The sequence below is a fragment of the Aethina tumida genome, chromosome 5 (genome assembly GCF_024364675.1).
Source record: "Aethina tumida isolate Nest 87 chromosome 5, icAetTumi1.1, whole genome shotgun sequence".
NCBI lineage: Eukaryota > Metazoa > Arthropoda > Insecta > Coleoptera > Nitidulidae > Aethina > Aethina tumida.
In genome coordinates, this window is record NC_065439.1 from 14243052 (window position 1) to 14264423 (window position 21372).

The 21372-nt window shown below is 32.3% G+C and overlaps 5 protein-coding genes across 7 annotated transcripts; 3 read left to right on the top strand and 2 right to left on the bottom strand.

Moving 5' to 3' along the window:
* Nucleotides 1-92: 92 nt before the first annotated feature.
* LOC109598662 (huntingtin-interacting protein 1) lies at nt 93-10753 on the bottom strand. Of its 3 annotated transcripts, XM_049967298.1 has the most exons (15): nt 10536-10748; nt 8879-8977; nt 3962-4225; nt 3750-3907; nt 3303-3639; nt 3018-3250; nt 2787-2962; nt 2649-2731; nt 2132-2338; nt 1932-2082; nt 1572-1880; nt 1120-1517; nt 958-1058; nt 671-900; nt 93-490 (listed from the first exon to the last, which is right to left on the bottom strand). In XM_049967298.1, exons 2-15 carry the CDS (start codon nt 8903-8905, stop codon nt 318-320), a joined length of 2847 nt encoding a protein of 948 aa, XP_049823255.1. In that variant the 5' UTR covers nt 8906-8977; nt 10536-10748; the 3' UTR covers nt 93-317. The 3 variants fall into 3 exon arrangements, with proteins under 3 accessions (XP_049823255.1, XP_019870127.1, XP_019870128.1); XM_020014568.2 differs by lacking the exon at nt 8879-8977 and having other exon boundaries at nt 10536-10753; XM_020014569.2 differs by lacking the exon at nt 8879-8977 and having other exon boundaries at nt 93-478; nt 10536-10752.
* Nucleotides 10754-10998: 245 nt separating this feature from the next.
* Nucleotides 10999-12979, top strand: LOC109598655 (sugar transporter SWEET1). The gene is made up of 4 exons (XM_020014560.2): nt 10999-11185; nt 11241-11442; nt 12030-12308; nt 12698-12979. Exons 1-4 carry the CDS (start codon nt 11109-11111, stop codon nt 12797-12799), a joined length of 660 nt encoding a protein of 219 aa, XP_019870119.1. The 5' UTR covers nt 10999-11108; the 3' UTR covers nt 12800-12979.
* Nucleotides 12980-15292: 2313 nt separating this feature from the next.
* LOC109598656 (josephin-like protein) lies at nt 15293-16310 on the top strand. The gene is made up of 3 exons (XM_020014561.2): nt 15293-15661; nt 15715-15895; nt 15946-16310. The coding sequence occupies exons 1-3, from the start codon at nt 15411-15413 to the stop codon at nt 16150-16152; spliced, it is 639 nt and encodes a 212-aa protein (XP_019870120.1). The 5' UTR covers nt 15293-15410; the 3' UTR covers nt 16153-16310.
* Nucleotides 16311-16347: 37 nt separating this feature from the next.
* Nucleotides 16348-17515, bottom strand: LOC109598658 (apolipoprotein D). Its single transcript, XM_020014562.2, has 4 exons — nt 17296-17515; nt 16827-16957; nt 16557-16774; nt 16348-16507 (listed from the first exon to the last, which is right to left on the bottom strand). Exons 1-4 carry the CDS (start codon nt 17416-17418, stop codon nt 16380-16382), a joined length of 600 nt encoding a protein of 199 aa, XP_019870121.1. The 5' UTR covers nt 17419-17515; the 3' UTR covers nt 16348-16379.
* A 1347-nt stretch (nt 17516-18862) lies between these two features.
* On the top strand, nt 18863-21347 carry LOC109598649 (dihydrolipoyl dehydrogenase, mitochondrial). The gene is made up of 7 exons (XM_020014552.2): nt 18863-19021; nt 19284-19430; nt 19486-19624; nt 19684-19928; nt 19982-20308; nt 20362-20806; nt 20861-21347. Exons 1-7 carry the CDS (start codon nt 18980-18982, stop codon nt 21034-21036), a joined length of 1521 nt encoding a protein of 506 aa, XP_019870111.1. The 5' UTR covers nt 18863-18979; the 3' UTR covers nt 21037-21347.
* Nucleotides 21348-21372: the final 25 nt, after the last annotated feature.

The window sequence follows — 21372 nt, forward strand, 5'->3', positions numbered from 1 at the left end:
AATTTTATTATCTATAGAATTCGAAAGTTTTACATTAAATTTGTTTCTCGAATACTTAAATAATAAAACGATGTTGTATGAATGGAACCAAATATTTTTATATAATTTATTAATATTATAGATGTAAATTGTAAATACAAATGGAATTATACGAACATATAAAATATATGGTAATATGAATGTATATAAACTACAATGTATAACACTAACAACTTCAATATGAAAGTTATTACAAACTTAATATTTTACCTATCTTTGGATTATCTAATTCTAAATTGTTAATAAATAATCGTACTTTGAGATGATTTTAATAGAAGTTAAGCTCCATCACCAGCTAACTGGTAGTGATGTCTCCTGAGCGCCGCTAGCCGAAGTCTTTCCATTTCCAATTCCTTCTCCAGTTCTAGCACTCTGACCCTAGAATCCATCTCCAAACGTTTCGCTTGGTGTAACGTCAAATTCGAGACGTCTAATTCTTCTACAAAACAACCTTAAAATAGTACGTTCAATTTTTAAGGTGAATTAGTCAAGCTTTAGCCACAAGGAAATCTGTTAAAAAATCGTTAAAAAAGCACAGGCAAAAGCACACAACACAATTAGATGGAAATGTGCAAATAAAAAGTGCTCCCAATGATAAATGAATGAATGATGAATAAAAAAATTAACTTACCTGCTTCATCAATTAACTGACTACAATCTTTAACAGTCGCAACTACAGAACCAGTCGCTGTGGTAACTTCCTTAGACGCTTGAGTTAATTGTTTTAAATTAACACTTTTTCTGTCCGCTTTTACTCTACTTGCAACCACGAGTTGAGCCGTCGATGCAGAAATCTCCTGGGATGCCACAACCAATTGTTCCAACTTTCCGTTGGATGTTACAGCTTTGTCGGCAGCGGTGCTATAAACAAAAACGTGTTAAATACACACAAATATATGTATTCAAAAAATGTTTTACAGTAGGAATTTAGCAGCTACAGCAACAGCTTTTGCGGCAGAAATAAACCCGTCAGTCCACTGAGAGTTACGCTTGTAAAATTCCTTTGCACTCGCCGTTCCCTAATAAAAACGAATCCAATAAACAATACGGACTAATTATAATTATAAGTTTGATGATTACCCTTCCTTGAGCAACTATTTCACTTTGCAACAACTTGGACTTCTGCACGAGAATTCTAATGGCGTGCATCAAACCCGTACAGCTGTCCAGTATTTTTTCGTTGACCTCCAGTTTGATTCCCGAATCCGCCGCTCTGGAGTTGTTCAACATTTCCTGGATTGCCTTGGCGGCTTCCTCTATCGCTTTGTCCATCGCGGACATTTCGCTCTCGAGCATGTCCGCCAAATTTTCAGCCTTCTCCCCCAATAAAGAAACGTTAATGTTCTCCGCCAATGCTGACACTTCTTCCAGTTTTTGAATTGCCAGGTTCACCTCTTCCTGTGTCGATTGGGCGACCTTCATTTTCTTTATCACGTTCACTATTAGTTCGCCTAGTTGTTTGCACGTGTCGGCCATTTCTGCGATAAAACGAAGGATAAATAAATAAAATACGACAAGAGTAAAATATTTACTTTCTCCAAAATTAATATCCGGACTAGTATTGCACGTTGCACGCCCTTGTACGATAAAATTTGCCAGTCTATGTGCGATTACATTCGCGGCCACAATAACAGAACTGTAGTCCTCGAACGACAATTGTACGGTTGTTTGTAAGGCGCCCACGCAGTCGTTTTTCAAACTCTTTAAATAATCTGGGGTGCACGTTAAGGCGGTCAACGCCGGATTGTCCACCTCGTCGATTGCGTGTGTCAAGATTTCTTGGCTGTTTATCAGTGATTTCGAAACGATTTCCTTCAGTTTTTCATCCGTTTCTTTTTTTACTGTAAGTAAAACCAATTAAGAAATTCACTGATGCTTGTGGCAAAACTTACATAATTCAGCTTGTTTATCTGCCTCTAGTATTTTGTACTGGAATTCCTCTGATTTATGTTTCAACTCGTCCTTTTCTTTCGTCAAATTGTCCAGCTCTAATCTGGCACTATCCCTTTCTTTTAGCGCGTCCTCCACACTTTTCCTTAAAATCTACACATACATTAATTTATATACGGTAAAATATCCGTAATAAACCTACTTCTGTTTCCATATTAAACAATTCCTTGTCTTTTTTCAAATTCTCCAGTTCCACAGACTGGGTTTTGAGCACCTCTGATTCTTTTTCCTGTACTTCTTTTACCTGTTCTTCTAGTGTTTTAATACGATTTTCCAGTTCTTCTTTTGTGTGTTCTGCTGTTTCCAATTTGGAGACGGTAACTTTACATTGTTTTTGCAACTCTGAATACTAAATAAATAATTATAAAACTGCTTAATATCTCCAAAATATATTTAATTAGGATTTGGTTACAATTTATATCAAGTTCAAATAATTCTTACTTTAAAACTTTTTAATTTTCGACTAGTTTTAATGGCTTACAGTGCAAAATGGTCAAAGCGTTCAAGTTCTTAAAAAAATAAGTATGAGAATGAAACAGAAAATATGATAATATTTATTAACTTTCTGATATTAGCTCTGTTTTCAGATCTTGTAGCATATAAAGGCAAGCAAGGAAGTTTATCTTAAACTTAATGTATATAAACAAAATTTGACTTACGTCGTTCAACTTTGCTATATGTTCATTCCTGAGTTTAGTGTACCAGTTTTTCAGTCTGTTGAATTTATCCACAATGTTTTTCTCTGTAAAAGTTACCTTATGTGAGTATATTTACCAAACAAAAGAATAATGACGTACGTTCAGAATCGTGGTTTTGTAATTCGGCAAAGGACGAAAGCAAATCTTCCTTGACTTGCCGTTCCTGCGTTAATTCGCTGTCCTTTTTAGCCAAGTCAGTTTCTAGGTTCAACAACTTGTTCTCCAGCATCGCCAGTTTGCGTTTTTCCAACGCAATAACCCTTTCGAACTCAATGCTGCAACAACGCACAAAATGAACAAACAACAACGCGTTATAATTGAGAAAATTACTTGACTCTGTCGCGTTCCCTTTTAAGAAGTTCGTTCTCCTTTATCAACTCCTGGTGCGCGTGTTGCATCAAACTCAAGTGATGGTTGACTGTTTCGACGGGTTCGGAGGCATCCGTCGTGTCGATCAGGTTGCCCTCCGTCGGCAAGTCGTCCTCCGGTTCCGGTTCCGGCACTACCACCTCCTGTGTGACGTAATCGCCGAAGGTGGATGTTATCAAAAAATTCGGCGGGTTCTGAAACACCGGCAATCAGTTGTCAGTGTCAAAAAGATGTTGGGTAACTTACTTCGGGTAACGGGGGAATGGCGATCAGGTCCTTGAAGTACTGCAAATTGCTGGTATTCTGGTAGAACTGTTTCAGCTGTTTGAACTGCTTGAGGAAACGCTCGCGATGGCCCAGCAGGATGTCGGGCTGGAGGCTGGCGTGCAGTTTGAACATGATTTTGACGCAGTAGTCGTACAGTTTGGAGGCGTCTTGGATGCAGGGTATCAAGGGTGCTAGTCGACATTGGCCCGCTGTGGTCATCGAGTTTGAACGTGCCATGTTTAAGGAACCGAAGACCGCTGCTTGTAGTTCCAGGATCGCTTCTAGGTAGTCGAACATTTCCACTGTCATTTGGAAACTGAAACCGGATGAATTATCAACATTGTTGCTGTTAATGAATGATTGAATGAAATTAATAGTCATTCATTGAGCCATAATTAGATAAGGCGTATTAAACAGAAGCATTACTAGTTGTTTATGTCGCTGCCGCCGATTGAGTCCAGCTCTTCGGGCGTGACGCCTAGATGGCCAGGAAACCGCGGATTTTTTCTGTGGAAGTCCAGTTTCGTCATTAACAGCAGCGTGTACTTCCTTATCATTGCCCCGTAACCGTCTGTTAAATGGCGCTACAATTAACATCAATTAATCTAACTTATACAACGAAATATACAAGGAATTACCCAAAGCTTTCCAACCTCATCGAGATCGTTCACGTGTCGCTGACTGTGAACAAGACACAAGGGATGACCCTCCCTTAAAACTTTGTGCGACACGTGGCACAACTTCCAGGCCACAATCCGGTCGTCCATGGCGGGCAAACGCAGGACAATTGACCAGTACAGTTTGGCTCCTTGGGTATGATATGTGCCGATGATGGCAGATCGTACGTGCTTCTCTTTGACCGGCGCTTCCACATTGTTGATGGCTTTATGCAGTGATATTGTCTATGAAAAATTTCAAAGAATTATGTGCTGATAATTTATAAGCAACACGTGAATTAATAAGCACTGTAAACAATAGGAACAGACATGATGCAACAAATACACAAGTCATAATGAGTTATGTAAATAAATACAAACCTTCGTGACATAAATCAATTATTACTTTATGTTTATTTATATTTTTTAAACTGGTACAGTGCACTGATACATCTAGCGATAATAAATGTAATTGTTTAAACAATCACCAACCAAAATCTCAAGTGTTTGACACACTTTTAAACAACAAAATGTGTGTGTCTGTATTTCGTTATTTTAACTTAAGATTTGTGTTGTGATCTGGGATGTTAAATATTCAAATAACAACTAAATGTAGTAAAATTTGTACTAGTTTTAGTGAATAATATAGCACCAATTTATTTGTTGCTTTCCGCCTCGTTCTTCTATTTTTAGACTGGTTCGTTTAATTCCCACTTACTTTTTTATATTTTCGGGGATTAATGGGCTCAATAAAATCCTGGTTTTAGACTTTAAAAATGATTCAACAGTTTTTCTATTACTTATTCTCAGATTTGTCTATTTTTAAACTGTTGTGACGGTAAAATAAAGGTGATATAAACAAAAATGTAAAACAAAGAAAAGTCAATGTATGATTGAAGTTCATTACATAGACACATTTAGATACAATGAGTTTATTTATATACAGACAACAAAGCAAAGCTTAATTTATATTTCCAGTCAATATTTAGACATGCTTTAATAATAAAAAAATATAAATTTAAACAATCTACAATACAATCATTGTAACAACTTATTTAAATACACATAGAAGAAATGTCTAAGGATATTTTTGTAAAACTTTGAATTTTGTATTAGTCCTTTGTGTAAATAAAATAAGAAATTTAATATTTGTTTATTTATACCAAATTAATGTAAAAAACATAAAATATCATTTTATATTATGAAAATTAAAATACTAAAATTAAATTATCCCAAAGTAATTTTAGTAAAGAGAAGATAAGATTATCAATGACATTTTTAAGTATTTGAGTCCATTCTCTGTCTAAAAGATCTTACAACCTAAAACGGTTTTAAATATTGATTATCTGTGGAGAAATTCTTCTTTGAAACATGTCCAATATATTCAACCGTCAATACTGATACCACTCGAAACAATATTATGCCACCTCTATATCTAAAAACTAATAGTTCACAATTTCCATATCTTCTCCAAACTTTCGTTCGACGAGAATCTGAATGAAAATCAAATAGGGGTTGGTCGATAAATAAAACTCTCTGCCAATCACTTTCAACCCACTTTTGCCTTCGATTTTTTCTAGTAATTGGTGGGCATTTTATTAGTCTTTTAACATGTATAATGGTTTCATGTACTCTATTTCTTACATTATCTAGATTAATGACTACATTACGTGCTTGCAGTAACTCCATTATCAACTCTGCTGCTGAAAGAAGAGGCCTCCACCACCTGGATACTCTTCAGCCGGACTACCAGTTTCTCTGGCTAATGACACTTTAGGAAAACACTAAAACTATTTTAATTTGCTTTAAGCTAGTATGAAAATGTCCCACTGCTTGATTATTTTTTTCCAATGTTAAATGACGTCATTCCATCGTAAAAGATAATTTTGATACAATGGACACTTAACAATCCGGCAGAATGTAATAAATAGAAGTAAATCGTAAATTTGAATAGCTTAAAAGTATTTATATGCAATTTAATAAAACAATGCAGGTTTTTTATACATAACAATTTCAGAGATCAGTACAAATATTATGAACATGTTTAAAATATTAAAATATGTAATATTTGCAACGAAATTTAAATTTAAGTAATTTATCTGGATTTTCATAAAATATATTTAAGTCTTTTCTTTTGTGTGTATATTAAAAGTATGAGTGACCTGTTCTAGATCTGTATCTATACATGTGTATATATAATGTTTATTTATTGTTTTTCTGTTATCCAGTGGGATTTACATAATTTAATTCTATATAAAACTGGTACGTTATGTATTTTTCGTTGAATAAAATTGTAACATTTTTTTGTTCCATTATTTTATCACCTTATATGAATTTCAGTGGATTATTTATCATTATAATTACTTATTAATTACCACTAGTGAAACTCTATCATATGCGTTCAGAAAAATTATAATTAAGCATTAAAAGACTGATTGTTAGGATTTTATGGCTAAATAAAGCAATCTATTCCCCTATTATTAAAAAATTAAAGAAACCATATAAATGGTAGTTACGAAAAATATTGGAGTCGAAATTCATCAAAGAAAACCCATAACTGAATAATTATAATGTCAAATGGAAATGGACTTACTGAAATTAGTTCAAGGACTGTTAGAAGTGGATGGTGATTTGCTGCAGACCCACAAAAAACCCTGCTTTCAACTAAGAGTGGAAGACTCGATTTCGATTTGCTTATTATCCGTTCACTGAACCACAGAACAATAAGGACAAGTAGTTTTTATTTCAATTTGTTTAAAGATGGTGACTTTGCTTATATAGACATCCTGCAGAAGCAAGACTACACAAAAGTTTGTTATAACAACTGTAGAACATGGTGATGGTTAATTTATGTTATGGGGGTGCTTTTCTACTTCTGATGAAGACTTCATTCATCACATAGAAGGCCACATGGACTGATTTATATATTAAATAAACTTTGATGGCAGTATTAACGAAATCGAGATAATTAAAGAAAAAATGGGCAGATATCAACAGAATACTTTAAAAGCTGTAGATTTGAGAACATTTTGAAAACAGGCAAAATTTTGCTAATGCAGTGGTTTAGTTGGAAGCTCCCCTAAGCCGAAAATAAATTTAGCCCTAATATCTATTTTTGTCATGAAAGTAGAGGGTTCACAGAGAAGAATACGGTTTGAACGGAATATCTAAGGTTATATAGAAGTTGAGCATATTCAGTGTATCATGGAAGTTGAGAAACAAATTTTAGAAAATGATTAAAAAATTGACTTTTTTCAAATTTCAAAAATTCTTCAGAATTTGATCGAATCAGGCTCAAATGTTCAAGGTCATCTTTAAATCTGCCCATATATATTAATAAAAATTTAAATATTTATTCAAAAAATTGTTATATTTATATTCAGCTCAATTTAGAAAAAAAATTTAACACTTTATAAACTATAATTAGTTTAACAGTTCAGTTGCTACATCAATTATTTTATATATTAATAAATTTGATTAACAACACAAGGAACGCATTTGATGATGGAATAAATGTATTTTTATATCGATTAATTCGTTGATATCATCCGATAAGATAAACATAAACGTCTGATTTTCACACAGGAAAAGCATCTTTGGATAGTAAATCGTACAGTCAGGATAATAAACACAGCCTGCATATTAGTTGGTAGGTTGTGAAACTGGGGAGAGCCGGCTCCAATCTCGTCCCGTTTCCGGTTCCACAATCTGTCGCACAAACAGTTCCAAACGTTAAAAGAACCGATTATTACCAGTTGAAAACATGATGTTATTATCGATTGAAGTCAGTCCATAATTCGATGGTTTTATTGGTGAAAATATAGCTTGATACAAACACTAAAGTTCATCTTTTCAACATGCTCACGAAGGTAAAATTGAATCGTGCCAGTACAAGAATTAATTCGCACGAAAATAGACTTGGATCCATATATCGATTCGGGACGCAACACGGTTTTAATGAACCCCAGACACACAACACAAATTTTCGAGAATGTGCAATTACTTCGAAAACGTCTTATGCAATTTACTTTTAATTCTACAGTTGGATAATTCGTTATAATTAATACAGGTGTTACGTTTGCGTTTAAATTACATAAAATGAGTGTGTTATGTGTTGGAACATAAAAGTTATGACTAACTTTTTAAAATAAATTAAAGTTCCACCAGCATGTTATTAAAGAAAATTCGAGGAAACGCACAATAAAACTACTTGTGTTCAAGTACAAACTAACAGTAAAGCATCGATTTAACACCCTTCTTTTCAGCATTGGCCACGTGCAAGATGAGCAAATGTCCAGGTGCGTCGACTTGACCTTTATTTCGGTCCCTTTTGCAGCCTCCAAACCGGAAACCATCCAGTTTATATTTAGACTTTTAAAACTTCAACTCCTACGTGCATTTTTATTGAAATTCACCGTTCAAAGATCAACCAACGTAAGAGGTGTTTCTAGGAATGATTGCAACCTTGGTGATTCATGAATTCGTTTATGTTACAATGAACAAAACAAAAGGCTACCTTTGGTTGAAACAAAACATGTATGTGGTTTATGGTGTACGGTTTTCGATCGTGCTATACAGTTATGTTTACCGTACTCGCTCATCGATTACGTGATTATTATATTCTTCGGCGTTCACAACATAATGCTAGATGCAATTTGTCCGGCATGCCATTTTTTTATGCGTCGCGATCGATTAATCTGCGACGTTAATTAATCGCAAAACGCCATCCGGATCGAATTGGACGGAAACCACGTTGTGTGAAGATAATTGTATAAAATTAAAGCGAGTGCTGCTGGAAAGATGATGAAGATTGTTAAATTAGCTATAAAATGAAAAGCATAAACAAACCACAACAAAAGCAATGACCCAAAGACGTGTCAAAATAAATATATTACTTACGTATCGTTCGATATTGAACTCTGCCATTTTTGTCCAAATGCATGCAAAAAATTATATGCGGGGTGTTATTTAAGAATTAAAGGATTAGTGCAAGGAATTCTGAAACAACGACAAACTAATGAGATTATAAAAAATAAAGTTTATCTGATACAACTGCTGATAAAAAAGGCTGTCCCGTGGCACTTTTCCGAGAATATTTATTATAGCAGAACGTGCGATTTACTAGAACAAAATAGTAAGTAAAGACATGCAAGAGCTAAATTAAAATGCGTATGTTATAACATAATATTCGTTGTTTATCAGTAAAAATATAAAAATAATTTAAAGCCTGATTAATGGACACACCCAGGGTGAAATTTTGTAAATTTTATATATTCGATAGTATATATCTTCAAAAATAACATAGCAAAATTTCAAATGAATATCTCAAATAGTTTTTGAGTTAGAGCCTTCTAAACAACATCTGCTCAATAGCAGAAAGTTATCTTTACTGCAGGATCTACCAGTGTTATTGTCCGGGCTGTAATGCTAAAAATATTTAAATTTTTAATAAGAGAGGGTCAATCATCTTGAAGAATGGCTGCAACAGTCGCTTTTTGAAGAAGAAGAAAGTTAATTATAAGGACCTGGAATAGCAGATTAGCTCTAAATATAATCTTTATGTATTCAAATATTTTTTCTGCTTAATTTGTATGTTTCTTACTCTGTACAATGACCCTCCAATCGTGGGTAAAGACAATACTTTCTAGTTTAATAATATATTTATTTATTTTTTTTAATTCAGCCACGGTGAAGGCCACAATCACTGCAACAGTGGAGGACCTTTTTTATTTCTAGTTTCTTGGGAGACAGTGAATAACTCATTTAAAATTAAATATTTTCATTTGAAAATTTCATTTTTTATACATAAATGTATTCTTCAAATTTTAAAACATTTGGTGCAGTAGTTTTCTTTTAAAAAATTCTCAAAAGTCACCTTAGGTGTACCCCTTAATAAAATATAATCATTATACAAACACTAATAAATTGTAAGCTTTTATTTTAATAAATTGTTAATTGCCAAAACTTTTTCGTGCTTTACCAACAGTTAACTGTTCATTATGAAATAGTCATTAACTTTCACTAACTGTACACAGACAAATTTAATTGTTAAATTAACTGTAAAATTCTTTAATTAATTGTCAACTGAAAACGGATTTTCAATTGAACTCTAATGTAAATAGTGTGGAAATAAAATTAGTAAAACATCCGGATCTTTGACGCCCGCAAAAATATACAACACAAGTCGATAACACCAGAAGTCAGTGCGTCAGTCAACATATTTACTTAGTTTTTTTTACCCGGTCGAGTGAAACTTAAAGGACACTCAATTAGCAAATAAACCATAAAAAACGACTGAGATGAATTCCAATTAATCTCGTGATTCATTCACGATCCATGAGATAATCCTGTCCAAGTGTTTAAACCGTTCGTATCTGTGCATTTGATTATTGTTTTATAAATATCTCAAGGTGTTGCTTACACATAAATATGGACATGTTCTGGTTGCCGCCCGTACGCCCTTCGGGCACCGCCACTACCGTCCGAACAGATGTTTTTCGAACGTGTTTCGCATTGTTTACCACCCAAAAAATATAACCTAGTAAACAAGACCCACCTGCGACTTCTCGAAATTCTCCCTCTCGATCTCCAGACTGGTTTTACGGGGGTGCAGAACGCGGGGCAAAGACAACGAAGCCATGGTCAGCGCAACATCAATTGATCAACACCCACCGGGACACAACACAACAAAATCAAAACACGAACACTCGCTACCGACGACGGTCAACAACAAACTGTTTCCAAATCGTATCGGATTAAAGGCGATCGCAAATTGGGGCGTTACAGCGGAGACTGTAGGCAACAGGTGTACACCCTTGTGTAAACGAGGTTGCCACCCATTTTTAACTTTTAACTTCATGTTGTATGAAAATTTATTCTATGAATAAGCCAATTATGAGAGTTTATTTGGTAATATTTTAATAAATTTTAGTTTCGAGTTTCGTTTTATTTTATTTTGATTTACGACTAAACACCACATAAATCCCTGAAATACCGGCCCGTTTAAAAATGCTGCCGTAAGGTGACAACACGAAACAAATGTCGGTCCGCCAGCGAGTTGTCAACAAAATTATGTGGCTCGACGACACAAATCCGCCCGAATAGTCGGACAGCAGACAATGCCGTAGCGATGGACACTGAGGACCTGAAAAACTTCCTCAGCGTGTCCGCATCGCTGTGCGCTATTTTACAGTTTTTAACTGGCATGTAAGTGCTACTGTGTACGTTCGCATGTTTTTGCTAATATCGATGGTCGTTTCAGCTTGGTGTGTCAGAAGGTGGTGCAGAATAAAAGCACCGGCGACAATTCCGCATTTCCATTTGTCAGTGGATGCCTGTCCACTGCTTTGTGGCTGAGATATGGGTTCTTGATTGAGGATCGGTCCATCATTTTAGTCAATACTGTTGGATCCGCACTTTTTGTTGGATACGTTGTCGTTTTTTATATATATAGTGTTAAGACGGTAAGAATGTCCCTTTGTAATTATTAAAATTTGCATAAGCCTTATCAGTTATTATTTGTTATACTACTTTATCAAATATTGTTGCTTTTACTAGTTCTAAACTGTGTTCGTTTTATTAGCTATTGTTTTGCAAATGTAAATTTAAATGTTTTATAAACCAACTACACAAATAGAAATGAATATCAATCATCTTAAAATAATATTACTTTCTTTGACAATGTGTATAATTTAATGGTTGAATGATTATCTAACTGGAAAATCTATGAAATGTTTTAAAATAAACAGTTTGGTATTTTTTATAGATAAATAATTATTATTTAATTTCTTGTACTTCACTAAATCATCACAAAAACAATAGGGAAATGTTACAAAATAGAAGAGACATTTTTTCATATTATAATTGTGTCACATTATCATGAAAATTATTAATTAGTCTGGTGTGGGAGTGTTTACTGTGATAACTGAACAAATTTGCATATTACACTTTAATTATGTATTTGTGGTGAAAAAATCTATAATTAGCATTTGTTGTTGACTACCTCTGGTGTTAAACTAGACACTCATAAAGTTGAATGCATTTTTTTTAGGAATTTATAGTGAGACAAATTCTAGTTTGTGGCCTGTTCCTGCTGCTGACCCTTTTGTATGTGGAACGCGCCACCCAGGTGACGGAAGCCCAGAATCATCTGGGCGTGATTTGTACGGCGGTGACGATTCTGTTTTTCGCCGCACCTCTTTCGTCGCTTTTGCATGTGATTAAGGTGAAAAATACGGAAAGCTTGCCCTATCCTATTATACTGGCGTCGTTCGTCGTCTGTCTCCAATGGCTCGTTTACGGGTATCTGTTGGAGGACATGTTTATACAGGTGAATATTTTTATAAAAAATTTTAGATTTTTATTTGATAATATTGGGCCTTCAATTTAGATAACATTAGATACATCTTTATAAGTGTTTTCTAAGCACTCAAATTTCAATTAAGATCAATACTATCTAGTGAAATCGAATTTTGGAGAACACTCAACCAAATTTTATATAACATTTATCTGTTTTCTCAGATTTTAGGTTTTTTTCAATTCATATATTTTTATATATTTAATTGTTACAGTATTATGAATTAGATGGTTAAATACAAGACTTATCTTTATATTAGCGGAATTTCCGTGTACGATAAGTTATACAATAAATAACAATATTGATAATTTTCTTATCAAACATTATTCTAGAAAAATTTTTAACGACCTCTTTTTTTTCAGATTCCGAATTTTCTAGGCGCTTTGCTCTCTGGTTTCCAGCTGAGTTTGTTCTATGTCTACCCAAATGTTAAGTCAAAAGTGTATGCAAATGATATAATATAAGCATAAAAACAGTTATGGACTCAAATCAAGCTGTGTGAAATTTGAGATGTGCTACTTATCTAGTGAATAATGCGTGTAAATCGTCCAGAAAATTTGTATTTCAAATTTTACAAAGCACCAGAGTATTAATGTATTTATATTATGTTATACTTGTATGAAATAAAATTTTATTCTAGGTTATCATGATTTTATTTAATGCCCAAAATTGTTTTTACTAATGTAATCGGATTTGTCTGCAAATAAATAAATTACGCGCATTTATGCATAGTTCTTGTGATTGTTTTTAAATACTTTCACTACTTGGTGTATTTAGTTAAGTGAAGGACAATTATTGATGAATAAAATGTTTAAACATTCAATAATTCACAAATAAATTAAAATTAACTAATTGAAAATGATATGTTTAGAAATAACTTTTCACTAAAATATTTTACAAACAAAAAGCTGAGAAAATATTCTAAAATAATAATATAAACATTAATAATTTTACATAAAATTTTGCAATTGTATTAAAATTGATAGAAAATAAATATATTTAATAAATTTAATAAGTTTTTCTAAAATATTTAATAAAATGTTAATTACACAAAACTTAAATTAATAATAAACAATTTTGATGAAAAAATTGTTTAAAATTTCTATAATTTCACAAATAAATTAAAATTAACTAGTTGAAATTTGATATGTTTAAAAAAAGCTTTTTTCTAAAATATGTTACAAAAAAATGCTGGGAAAATATTCTAAATAATATAAACATTAATAATTTTAAATAAAATTTTACAATTGTAATAAAATTGATAGAAATATATATATTTAAAAAAATTAATAATAATTTTTTCGAAAATACTTTATAAATATATTAACCACACAAAACTTTTAAATTAATAATAAACAATTTTGATGAAAATATTTCACAAATAAATTAAAATTATCTAACTAAAATTGATAGAAAATAAATATATTTAAAAAATTTAATATGTTTTTCTAAAATAGTTTATAAATGTTAATTACACAAAACTTAAATTAATAGTAAACAATTTTAATGAAAAAATTGTTCAAAAATTCAATAATTTCACAAATAAAATAAAATTAACTAATTGAAATGTTTAAAAATATCTTTTTCTAAAATATTTTACAAAATAAGCTGAGAAAATATTCTAAAACAATAATAAAAACATTAATAATTTTAAATAAAATTTAACTATTGTATTAAAATTGATAAATATATTAAGAAAATTTAATAATTAATTTTTCTAAAATATTTTATAAATGTTAATCACACAATACTTAAATTAATATTAAACAATTTTGATCAAAAATTTGTTCAAAACTACAATAATTTCACATATAAATTAAAATTAACTAATTGAAATTTGATATGTTTAAAAATAGCTTTTTTATAAAATATTTTACAAAAAAAAGCTGGGAAAATATTCTGAAAGAATAATATAAACATTAATAATTTTAAATAAAATTTTACAATTCTGATAAAATTGATAAAAATAGATATATTTAAAAAAAAATAATAAGTTTTTCTAAAATATTTTATAAATGTTAACCACACAAAACTTTTAAATTACTAATAAACAATTTTGATGAAAATATTTTACAATTAAATTAAAATTAACTAATTGTAATTTGATATGTTTAGAAATAGCTTTTTTCTGAAATATTTTACAAAAAACAGCTGGGAAAAATATTCTAAAACAATAATATAAACATTAATAATTTTAAATAAATTTTACAATTGTATTAAAATTGAATGAAAATAGATATACTTAAAAAAAATTAATAAGTTTTTCTAAAATATTTTATAAATGTTTACCACACAAAACCTTTAAATTAATAATAAACAATTTTAATACAAAAATTGTTAAAAAATTCAAAATTTAAAATTAACTAATTGAAATTTGATATGTTTAAAAATAGTTTTTTTCTCAAATAATTTAGCTGGGAAAAATATTCTAAAACAATAATATAAATAATAAATTTAAATAAAATTTTACCAGTGAATTAAAATTGAGACAAAATAAATATATTTAAAAAGTTTTTCGAAAATATTTTATAAACCACAAAATATTTTATATACCACATAAAATTATCAAATGAATAATAAACAACTGTCAAAGTGAATTAAAATTGGTAATAAATAATTGATGAAAAAAATTGTTTAAAAATTAAAAAATTTCACAAATAAATTAATATTAACCAATTGAAATTTGCCATGTTTAAAAATAATTCTTTTGCTAAAATATTTTACAAAAAAAGCTGTGAAAATATTCTAAAACAATCGTATAAACAATAAGTTTATATAAAATTTTACCAATGTATTAAAATTGATAGAAAATAGATATGTTTAAATATTTTAATAATAAGTTTTTCTTAAATATTTTACAAATGTTTACCGCATTAAAAATTGTTCCAAAATGTTAATAATAACAACAATTAAATATTTGAATTTGCGCTCATGAGAAATTCTGTTGGCAGCAACTGCCGTCAGATGTCAAATCAATATTTTGGTGTTCAAAATTCTTGGCCTAAATAAACGGCCCCGTACAATAACCCCCGAATAGCCCCACATCTACACAAATGTCACAGCAACGAAACTGACATGAGTTTAAATGAAATCTACCACGAGAAACAAGTTAGGGAGTTGTGCGCCTTGCACGCGCTCAACAACTTGTTTCAGAGTCGCGACGCGTTTACCAAAAACGAATTAGACGGTATATGTCAGACTTTATCGCCGGACAACTGGATCAACCCCCACAAATCGGTCCTGGGACTGGGCAACTATGACATCAATGTTATAATGAAAGCCTTACAGTCCAGGGGCTATGAAACAATATGGTTTGATAAACGAAAGTAAATGGTCACGAATGACGAGACGAAACCACGCTAAAATACGTATTTTACAGAGATCCAAGTTGTTTACAGTTAAAAAACATATGTGGGTACATTTTGAATGTACCAAGTGATTACAAAATAAGCTTCATAACTCTACCTCTTCGTAGAAGGCACTGGATAACAATTAGGGAATTAAATGGACTGTTTTACAATTTAGATTCTAAGTTAGATAAGCCACTAATTATAGGAAGGGTAAATATATTTATTTCACAGTTGTACACAATTATATAATTATATTTTAGGATCAAGATTTATTGAATTATCTAAAACAAGAATTAGACTGCAAAGATAAAGAACTGTTTCTGGTTGTGTCACAAGAATTGGACAAAAACCAGGCATGGTTAAAGGACCAAGCAACATACAGTAACAATATACCAGAAAGGGAGGCTGAAATTTTGCAGCTCAAGGATATTTTGAATGAAGACTCTGTTTCTGTCAACAGTTTATAGCAATATTTTTTGTAACTGTGCGTAGCTTATATTTAATTATGAAACTGCCAAAACATACAAGTTTTAACACTGTTATTTCTAAGGGTAAATGTTGATTATGGTTTGTTTTCATTTGTATTCAAATGTCTGATGTTCTGTTAATAAATGTTTACGTCGCATGGGTGTCTTTTATGAGTGCATAAATAAATACAGCAATTTAGTTTGGTAAACATCTTATTAATCACAAATTAACAATCTTTATTTTGAGCCAGTATCAGTCTCTCAGAGTCAATGTAATAGGAACTTAAAAATTGATATATATCGGCACGAACCTCCGCACTAATTTCTTTATGTCTGCCTAATATCCACGCTAAATCTAAAAAACTTCACATTACAAAAAGAAACAAGGCCTATTAAAAACTTACCGACGTGCACAATAGGGTAGTGAGCTATGGCAAGTGTTGTACACGAATATAAAACCATATAATTGTCATAATCAGTTTTTATGACTTGATAAGTTCCCGCACCTGGTAAAAATCTACTTATGGCCTTTGGAAGTTGGCTTGTGACCCTATAATTTAGGATAGAGGGATCTCTTTTTGATGAAGTGGCAGTACCATCACTAATAGACAATGTGCCAGACCTAAAACATGTTTAATTGCCAACAGTCTTCTTAAGATTGTATGTAGTATTACCATCGGCTTTTTGTTGTGATTGAAACGTTTAAACTTCCTTTGGCTTTTTCGTATATGTCCATGGTAACACAGCTGGAAATCAATTCCATTAAATAAAATGATCTTTCAATCTCATTCCAATGTCCAGTAATCTAAAACGGATGAATCAAATCTTAAAAAATAATATTTACATTTGTCCTTTGCTGGATTTACACACAATGATGAATTTACCTAATTTATGTAACTTCTTTAGTAAATAAATTTTTGTCAATATGAATTCGTTAATATTAAAATATATTGTTTACACGTAAAATACGTAGAAATGTATTTATGTATTGTATTTTGAAAACATTTTATAAAAAATAAAATGAAAATGAAATTATTACAGAATGACAATTTTAATTAAATAAAAAATAATAATGATGGTATTCAATAATTAATTTCACTTTTGAATTTCTTAAAGGGAAATATTAAATAGTTCCAAACTTACCCTAGATATATTAAAATTATCCAAATATTTAATTTTAGGACATGGTCCAATCCCATTTCCGATAGCAATTTGGGCGACAGCGAAAAGTATTAAAGACCCGATTGATTTTCGCGTGCACACCATTTTAGGTCATCATTTGAATAAAGTAAATTACATAGTGATGTTTCCTCAGTTCGTTCCTGTTGATTATATTAGCGACCGAATCGTATTCAATTACCTGACCTGTTATAATTCATGCAATTTATTCAAACCCGTTTCAGCACATTAACACATTACTAAGTAATGTTTATTGTTGGATTTTGCTAAATTAAACCAGGATGTTTTTCGTGCTTTCTGGGAATTGTTCGATAGTTTTGTGTGTTAATATTAATATATGAATATTAATGTAAAATATTAAGATAAAGTTTATTTTATTTTCTAATAAGCAGTTTTAATTAATTTTTACAAATCAATTGATTGATGAATTTATTTCAGTTATGTAAGTGCGTACATATTACCAATTTGATAAGGAATAAATAAATAGATAACAAAAAATATCAAAATCTCTCATTATATAATAAAATCTAAAATGTATTGAAATATTAATATACTTTGACTAAAGGAATTAACGCACCACTTATTATTTTAAAAATAAAAATCAGAATAAGTACACTGTTTCTTTTAATTTTGAACAAATTCGTACTTGACTTTTAAAAAATGTATAATAGTTTTTCCAAGATTTCTATTTTCAGAAAAAAATAATATTGAACAATTATTATTGTTGTAGTGCATTAATTTATTGTAGCAGTATAGATAAGTTGAATGAAAGCTATTTAAATTTGTATAGATTCGATTCGATGAAATCCGTTTTTTATTCATCTTTAAAAATTTGTATCTTAGATTCTATGTAACTTAGAGATTTCGTCCACACATTCAAAACTAAGCTAAGGAGGAAATGAGCTTAACGATAATATATATTAGAGTTAAGCTCAGGGGATTCACAGAGAAGAATGATTATATATAAGCTGAAATATAAATTTTTGAAAATGACTAATAAATTATTTTTTCAAATTTCAAATTATCTTTATTTCTAAACTTTCAAAGAAAAAATGGGCGTTCAAATCGGTTACCCATGCGCGCACATTCGTCGATGCTTAATAGTATGTATAATTTACATTTAATAAATATTTTTAATAATGTTTTATGAATTGATAAAATAAATTTAATTTAAATAAATGAAGTGCCATCTATTGAGAAAAAATAAAACAAATGTGTTCAATATTATGTATTGTCGCTGTTAAATATTCTTTTATTTGTCATATTTTGACATTGTCAAATTGACGTGTGTCAGACAGATAAATATTATAAAAATCGAAAATAAACCCTTAATGAAAAGGCGAATAAAACCAAATGCCTATTCCCACATTAAAAACTGTGCAGATTACAATCGATATAAATGCTATGATAAGAAATCAATGCGGAAACAAATATGTACCAAAAGACACACGTGACGCAACACGGTTTCAAAACAGCCCGAGGTCGTGATTTTTTGTCCAATTCACGTGATATTTTTACCGCAAATCAACGTCATATCTGACCAATCTGACATTTGCTGCCTTTGACAGTCTCATTGACATCAACACCGTCGCTTTCCTTCAGTCCATCATTTTTTAGGTTTTAAGATCGAAATCACCACGTACTCAACATGCAATCCACCATATGGAACGCCGTCTCGCACTCCGTAAGGGTGAGTACCATAATCGCCGAGTATTTCGCGAATTACGTAATATAACCTCAAAGTCTTGCCGATTTTTCACTGTTGTATAATACATCACTTTTTTTAAATGTATAAGTAGTCACCATAGACTGTTTAAACAATCCTTGATCAAACAATAAAAGTTTCGTTTTGAATCAACTAGAAAAAAACATGGTCCAATTGGAGTCTGTTATCTGTTGTGCAAGCTTTGAATGTCATTTAGGACGAAGACGTGATTACATGATATTTTCAGCCCAAGAACTTATACAGATACAAAAATCTGTGGGAGACGCTGCCACAACGCCTTTATTCAACGACACACGATGCTGAACTCACGGTCATTGGTTCAGGCCCCGGCGGCTACGTTGCGGCGATCAAAGCCGCCCAATTGGGAATGAAGGTAAAGAAACTTTAATTAATCGGGTGATTTGTTGCTAAATATCGCAGAATTTTAGGTGGTGTGTGTAGAAAAAGACTCAACTTGTGGTGGAACATGTTTGAATGTGGGATGCATCCCATCAAAAGCTCTGTTGAACAACTCACATTACTATCACATGGCCCATTCAGGAGATTTGGCTAAGAGAGGAATTGAATGTAAGTTTTATTTACGTTTTACGTTTGCTCCAAAATACTAAGTTTCATTACTATCGCAGCCGACAACATTCGTTTAAACCTTCAAAGTTTGATGGGCCAAAAAGAGGCCGCAGTGAAAGCTTTAACTGGCGGAATCGTGCAGTTGTTCAAGAAGAACAAGGTGACCCTCGTCAACGGCCACGGCAAAATTACCGGCAAAAACCAAGTAACAGCCATGAAACCAGATGGCTCGTCTGAAGTAATCAACACCAAAAACATCCTTATTGCCACCGGATCGGAAGTCACACCTTTCCCAGGAATCACTGTAAATACTCAAATAAAACTACGGTGGTTTTTATTTATTTTGGTCCGTTGTAGATCGACGAGGAGCAAATCGTTTCTTCCACTGGAGCCCTGTCACTTAAAGAAGTGCCGAAGAGGTTTATCGTCATCGGTGCCGGTGTAATCGGTTTGGAACTGGGTTCGGTTTGGTCGAGATTGGGCTCGGAAGTGACCGCGATCGAGTTCTTGCCCAGCATCGGTGGAGCAGGCATCGACCAGGAAGTTGCCAAGACTTTGCAAAAAGTCCTCACCAAACAGGGTCTCAGCTTCAAACTCAACACCAAAGTAATGAGCGCCGAGAAGAGCGGAGGTGTCATCAAAGTACAAGTGCAAGATGCCAAAGACTCCAGCAAAAACGAAACGGTAAGTCAATAACATAATATGAGTTACATAATGTAATTGTTGCGATGTTGCAGTTGGAGTGCGAAGTTTTGTTGGTGTCAGTGGGCAGGAGACCATACACTGAGAACTTGGGGTTGGAAGAGTTGGGCATTGAAAAGGACCAGAAGGGAAGAATTCCAGTGAATGCAGTATTCCAAACAGTTATTCCTAACATTTATGCCATTGGTGATTGCATCCACGGTCCCATGTTGGCGCACAAAGCTGAAGACGAAGGTATTATCTGCGTGGAAGGAATGAAGGGTGGCCCAGTGCACATCGACTACAACTGCGTGCCCTCCGTTATCTACACACATCCGGAAGTCGGCTGGGTTGGCAGGACCGAAGAGGATCTGCAGAAGGAAGGAATCCCCTACAAAGTCGGCAAATTCCCATTCTTGGCCAACTCCAGGGCGAAGACCAACAACGAGACAGACGGTTTCGTTAAAGTACTGGCCTGCAAGAACACCGACCGCATCCTTGGTAAGTACAGTTCAACAATGAAACATGAACTTGGTTAATCCAATTTAATTTTAGGTACACACATTATTGGACCAGCCGCCGGTGAATTGATTAACGAAGCTGTGCTGGCTCAGGAATACGGTGCGGCCGCCGAAGACGTAGCGAGAGTGTGCCATGCCCATCCAACATGTGCGGAAGCTCTGAGAGAAGCGAACGTGTCCGCCTACTTCGGCAAACCAATCAACTTCTAAGACAGTCACGATGGATGCAAAAAGATATTTCCCATGTTATGCCTGTGTTCAATCGAACTGGTATTTATTTATTAATGTAAGATTCAAATGTAATGGATAAGTTCTAATAACTGTCCGATTGCGTCGAGTACATGTACTGCTAAGGCAAAAATATAAAAAACACTTAGGTATATGGTTATTTTTTAATGTCGATATTATTTATTTTGTATCATCGAACCGTTTTAATATTCCTTATTTGAAATAAGGTCGCAATAATTTTCCTTTATTGATAAGTATAAACACATATGGTTAATAAATATTTGTTCACCATAGTTTTATTTTTGTCACCCGATAATA

Bases quoted from the DNA above. Each gene is read 5' to 3' on its own strand.
- LOC109598662 (XM_020014568.2), bottom strand. From the start codon at position 10,619: ATGGCTTCGTTGTCTTTGCCCCGCGTTCTGCACCCCCGTAAAACCAGT. The intron at 3,640-3,749 runs GTAATGCTTCTG...ATCCGGTTTCAG, and splicing joins GGCAGCGACATAAACAACTA to TTTCCAAATGACAGTGGAAA. The intron at 1,059-1,119 runs GTAATCATCAAA...CGTTTTTATTAG, and splicing joins AAATAGTTGCTCAAGGAAGG to GGAACGGCGAGTGCAAAGGA.
- LOC109598655 (XM_020014560.2), top strand. From the start codon at position 11,109: ATGGACACTGAGGACCTGAAAAACTTCCTCAGCGTGTCCGCATCGCTG. The intron at 11,186-11,240 runs GTAAGTGCTACT...TGGTCGTTTCAG, and splicing joins TTACAGTTTTTAACTGGCAT to CTTGGTGTGTCAGAAGGTGG. The intron at 12,309-12,697 runs GTGAATATTTTT...CTTTTTTTTCAG, and splicing joins TGGAGGACATGTTTATACAG to ATTCCGAATTTTCTAGGCGC.
- LOC109598656 (XM_020014561.2), top strand. From the start codon at position 15,411: ATGAGTTTAAATGAAATCTACCACGAGAAACAAGTTAGGGAGTTGTGC. The intron at 15,662-15,714 runs GTAAATGGTCAC...CGTATTTTACAG, and splicing joins ATATGGTTTGATAAACGAAA to AGATCCAAGTTGTTTACAGT. The intron at 15,896-15,945 runs GTAAATATATTT...ATTATATTTTAG, and splicing joins AGCCACTAATTATAGGAAGG to GATCAAGATTTATTGAATTA.
- LOC109598658 (XM_020014562.2), bottom strand. From the start codon at position 17,418: ATGGTGTGCACGCGAAAATCAATCGGGTCTTTAATACTTTTCGCTGTC. The intron at 16,775-16,826 runs GTAATACTACAT...AACATGTTTTAG, and splicing joins ATCACAACAAAAAGCCGATG to GTCTGGCACATTGTCTATTA. The intron at 16,508-16,556 runs GTAAGTTTTTAA...GAAGTTTTTTAG, and splicing joins CTACCCTATTGTGCACGTCG to ATTTAGCGTGGATATTAGGC.
- LOC109598649 (XM_020014552.2), top strand. From the start codon at position 18,980: ATGCAATCCACCATATGGAACGCCGTCTCGCACTCCGTAAGG. The intron at 19,625-19,683 runs GTAAGTTTTATT...TTACTATCGCAG, and splicing joins GGCTAAGAGAGGAATTGAAT to CCGACAACATTCGTTTAAAC. The intron at 19,929-19,981 runs GTAAATACTCAA...GGTCCGTTGTAG, and splicing joins CACCTTTCCCAGGAATCACT to ATCGACGAGGAGCAAATCGT.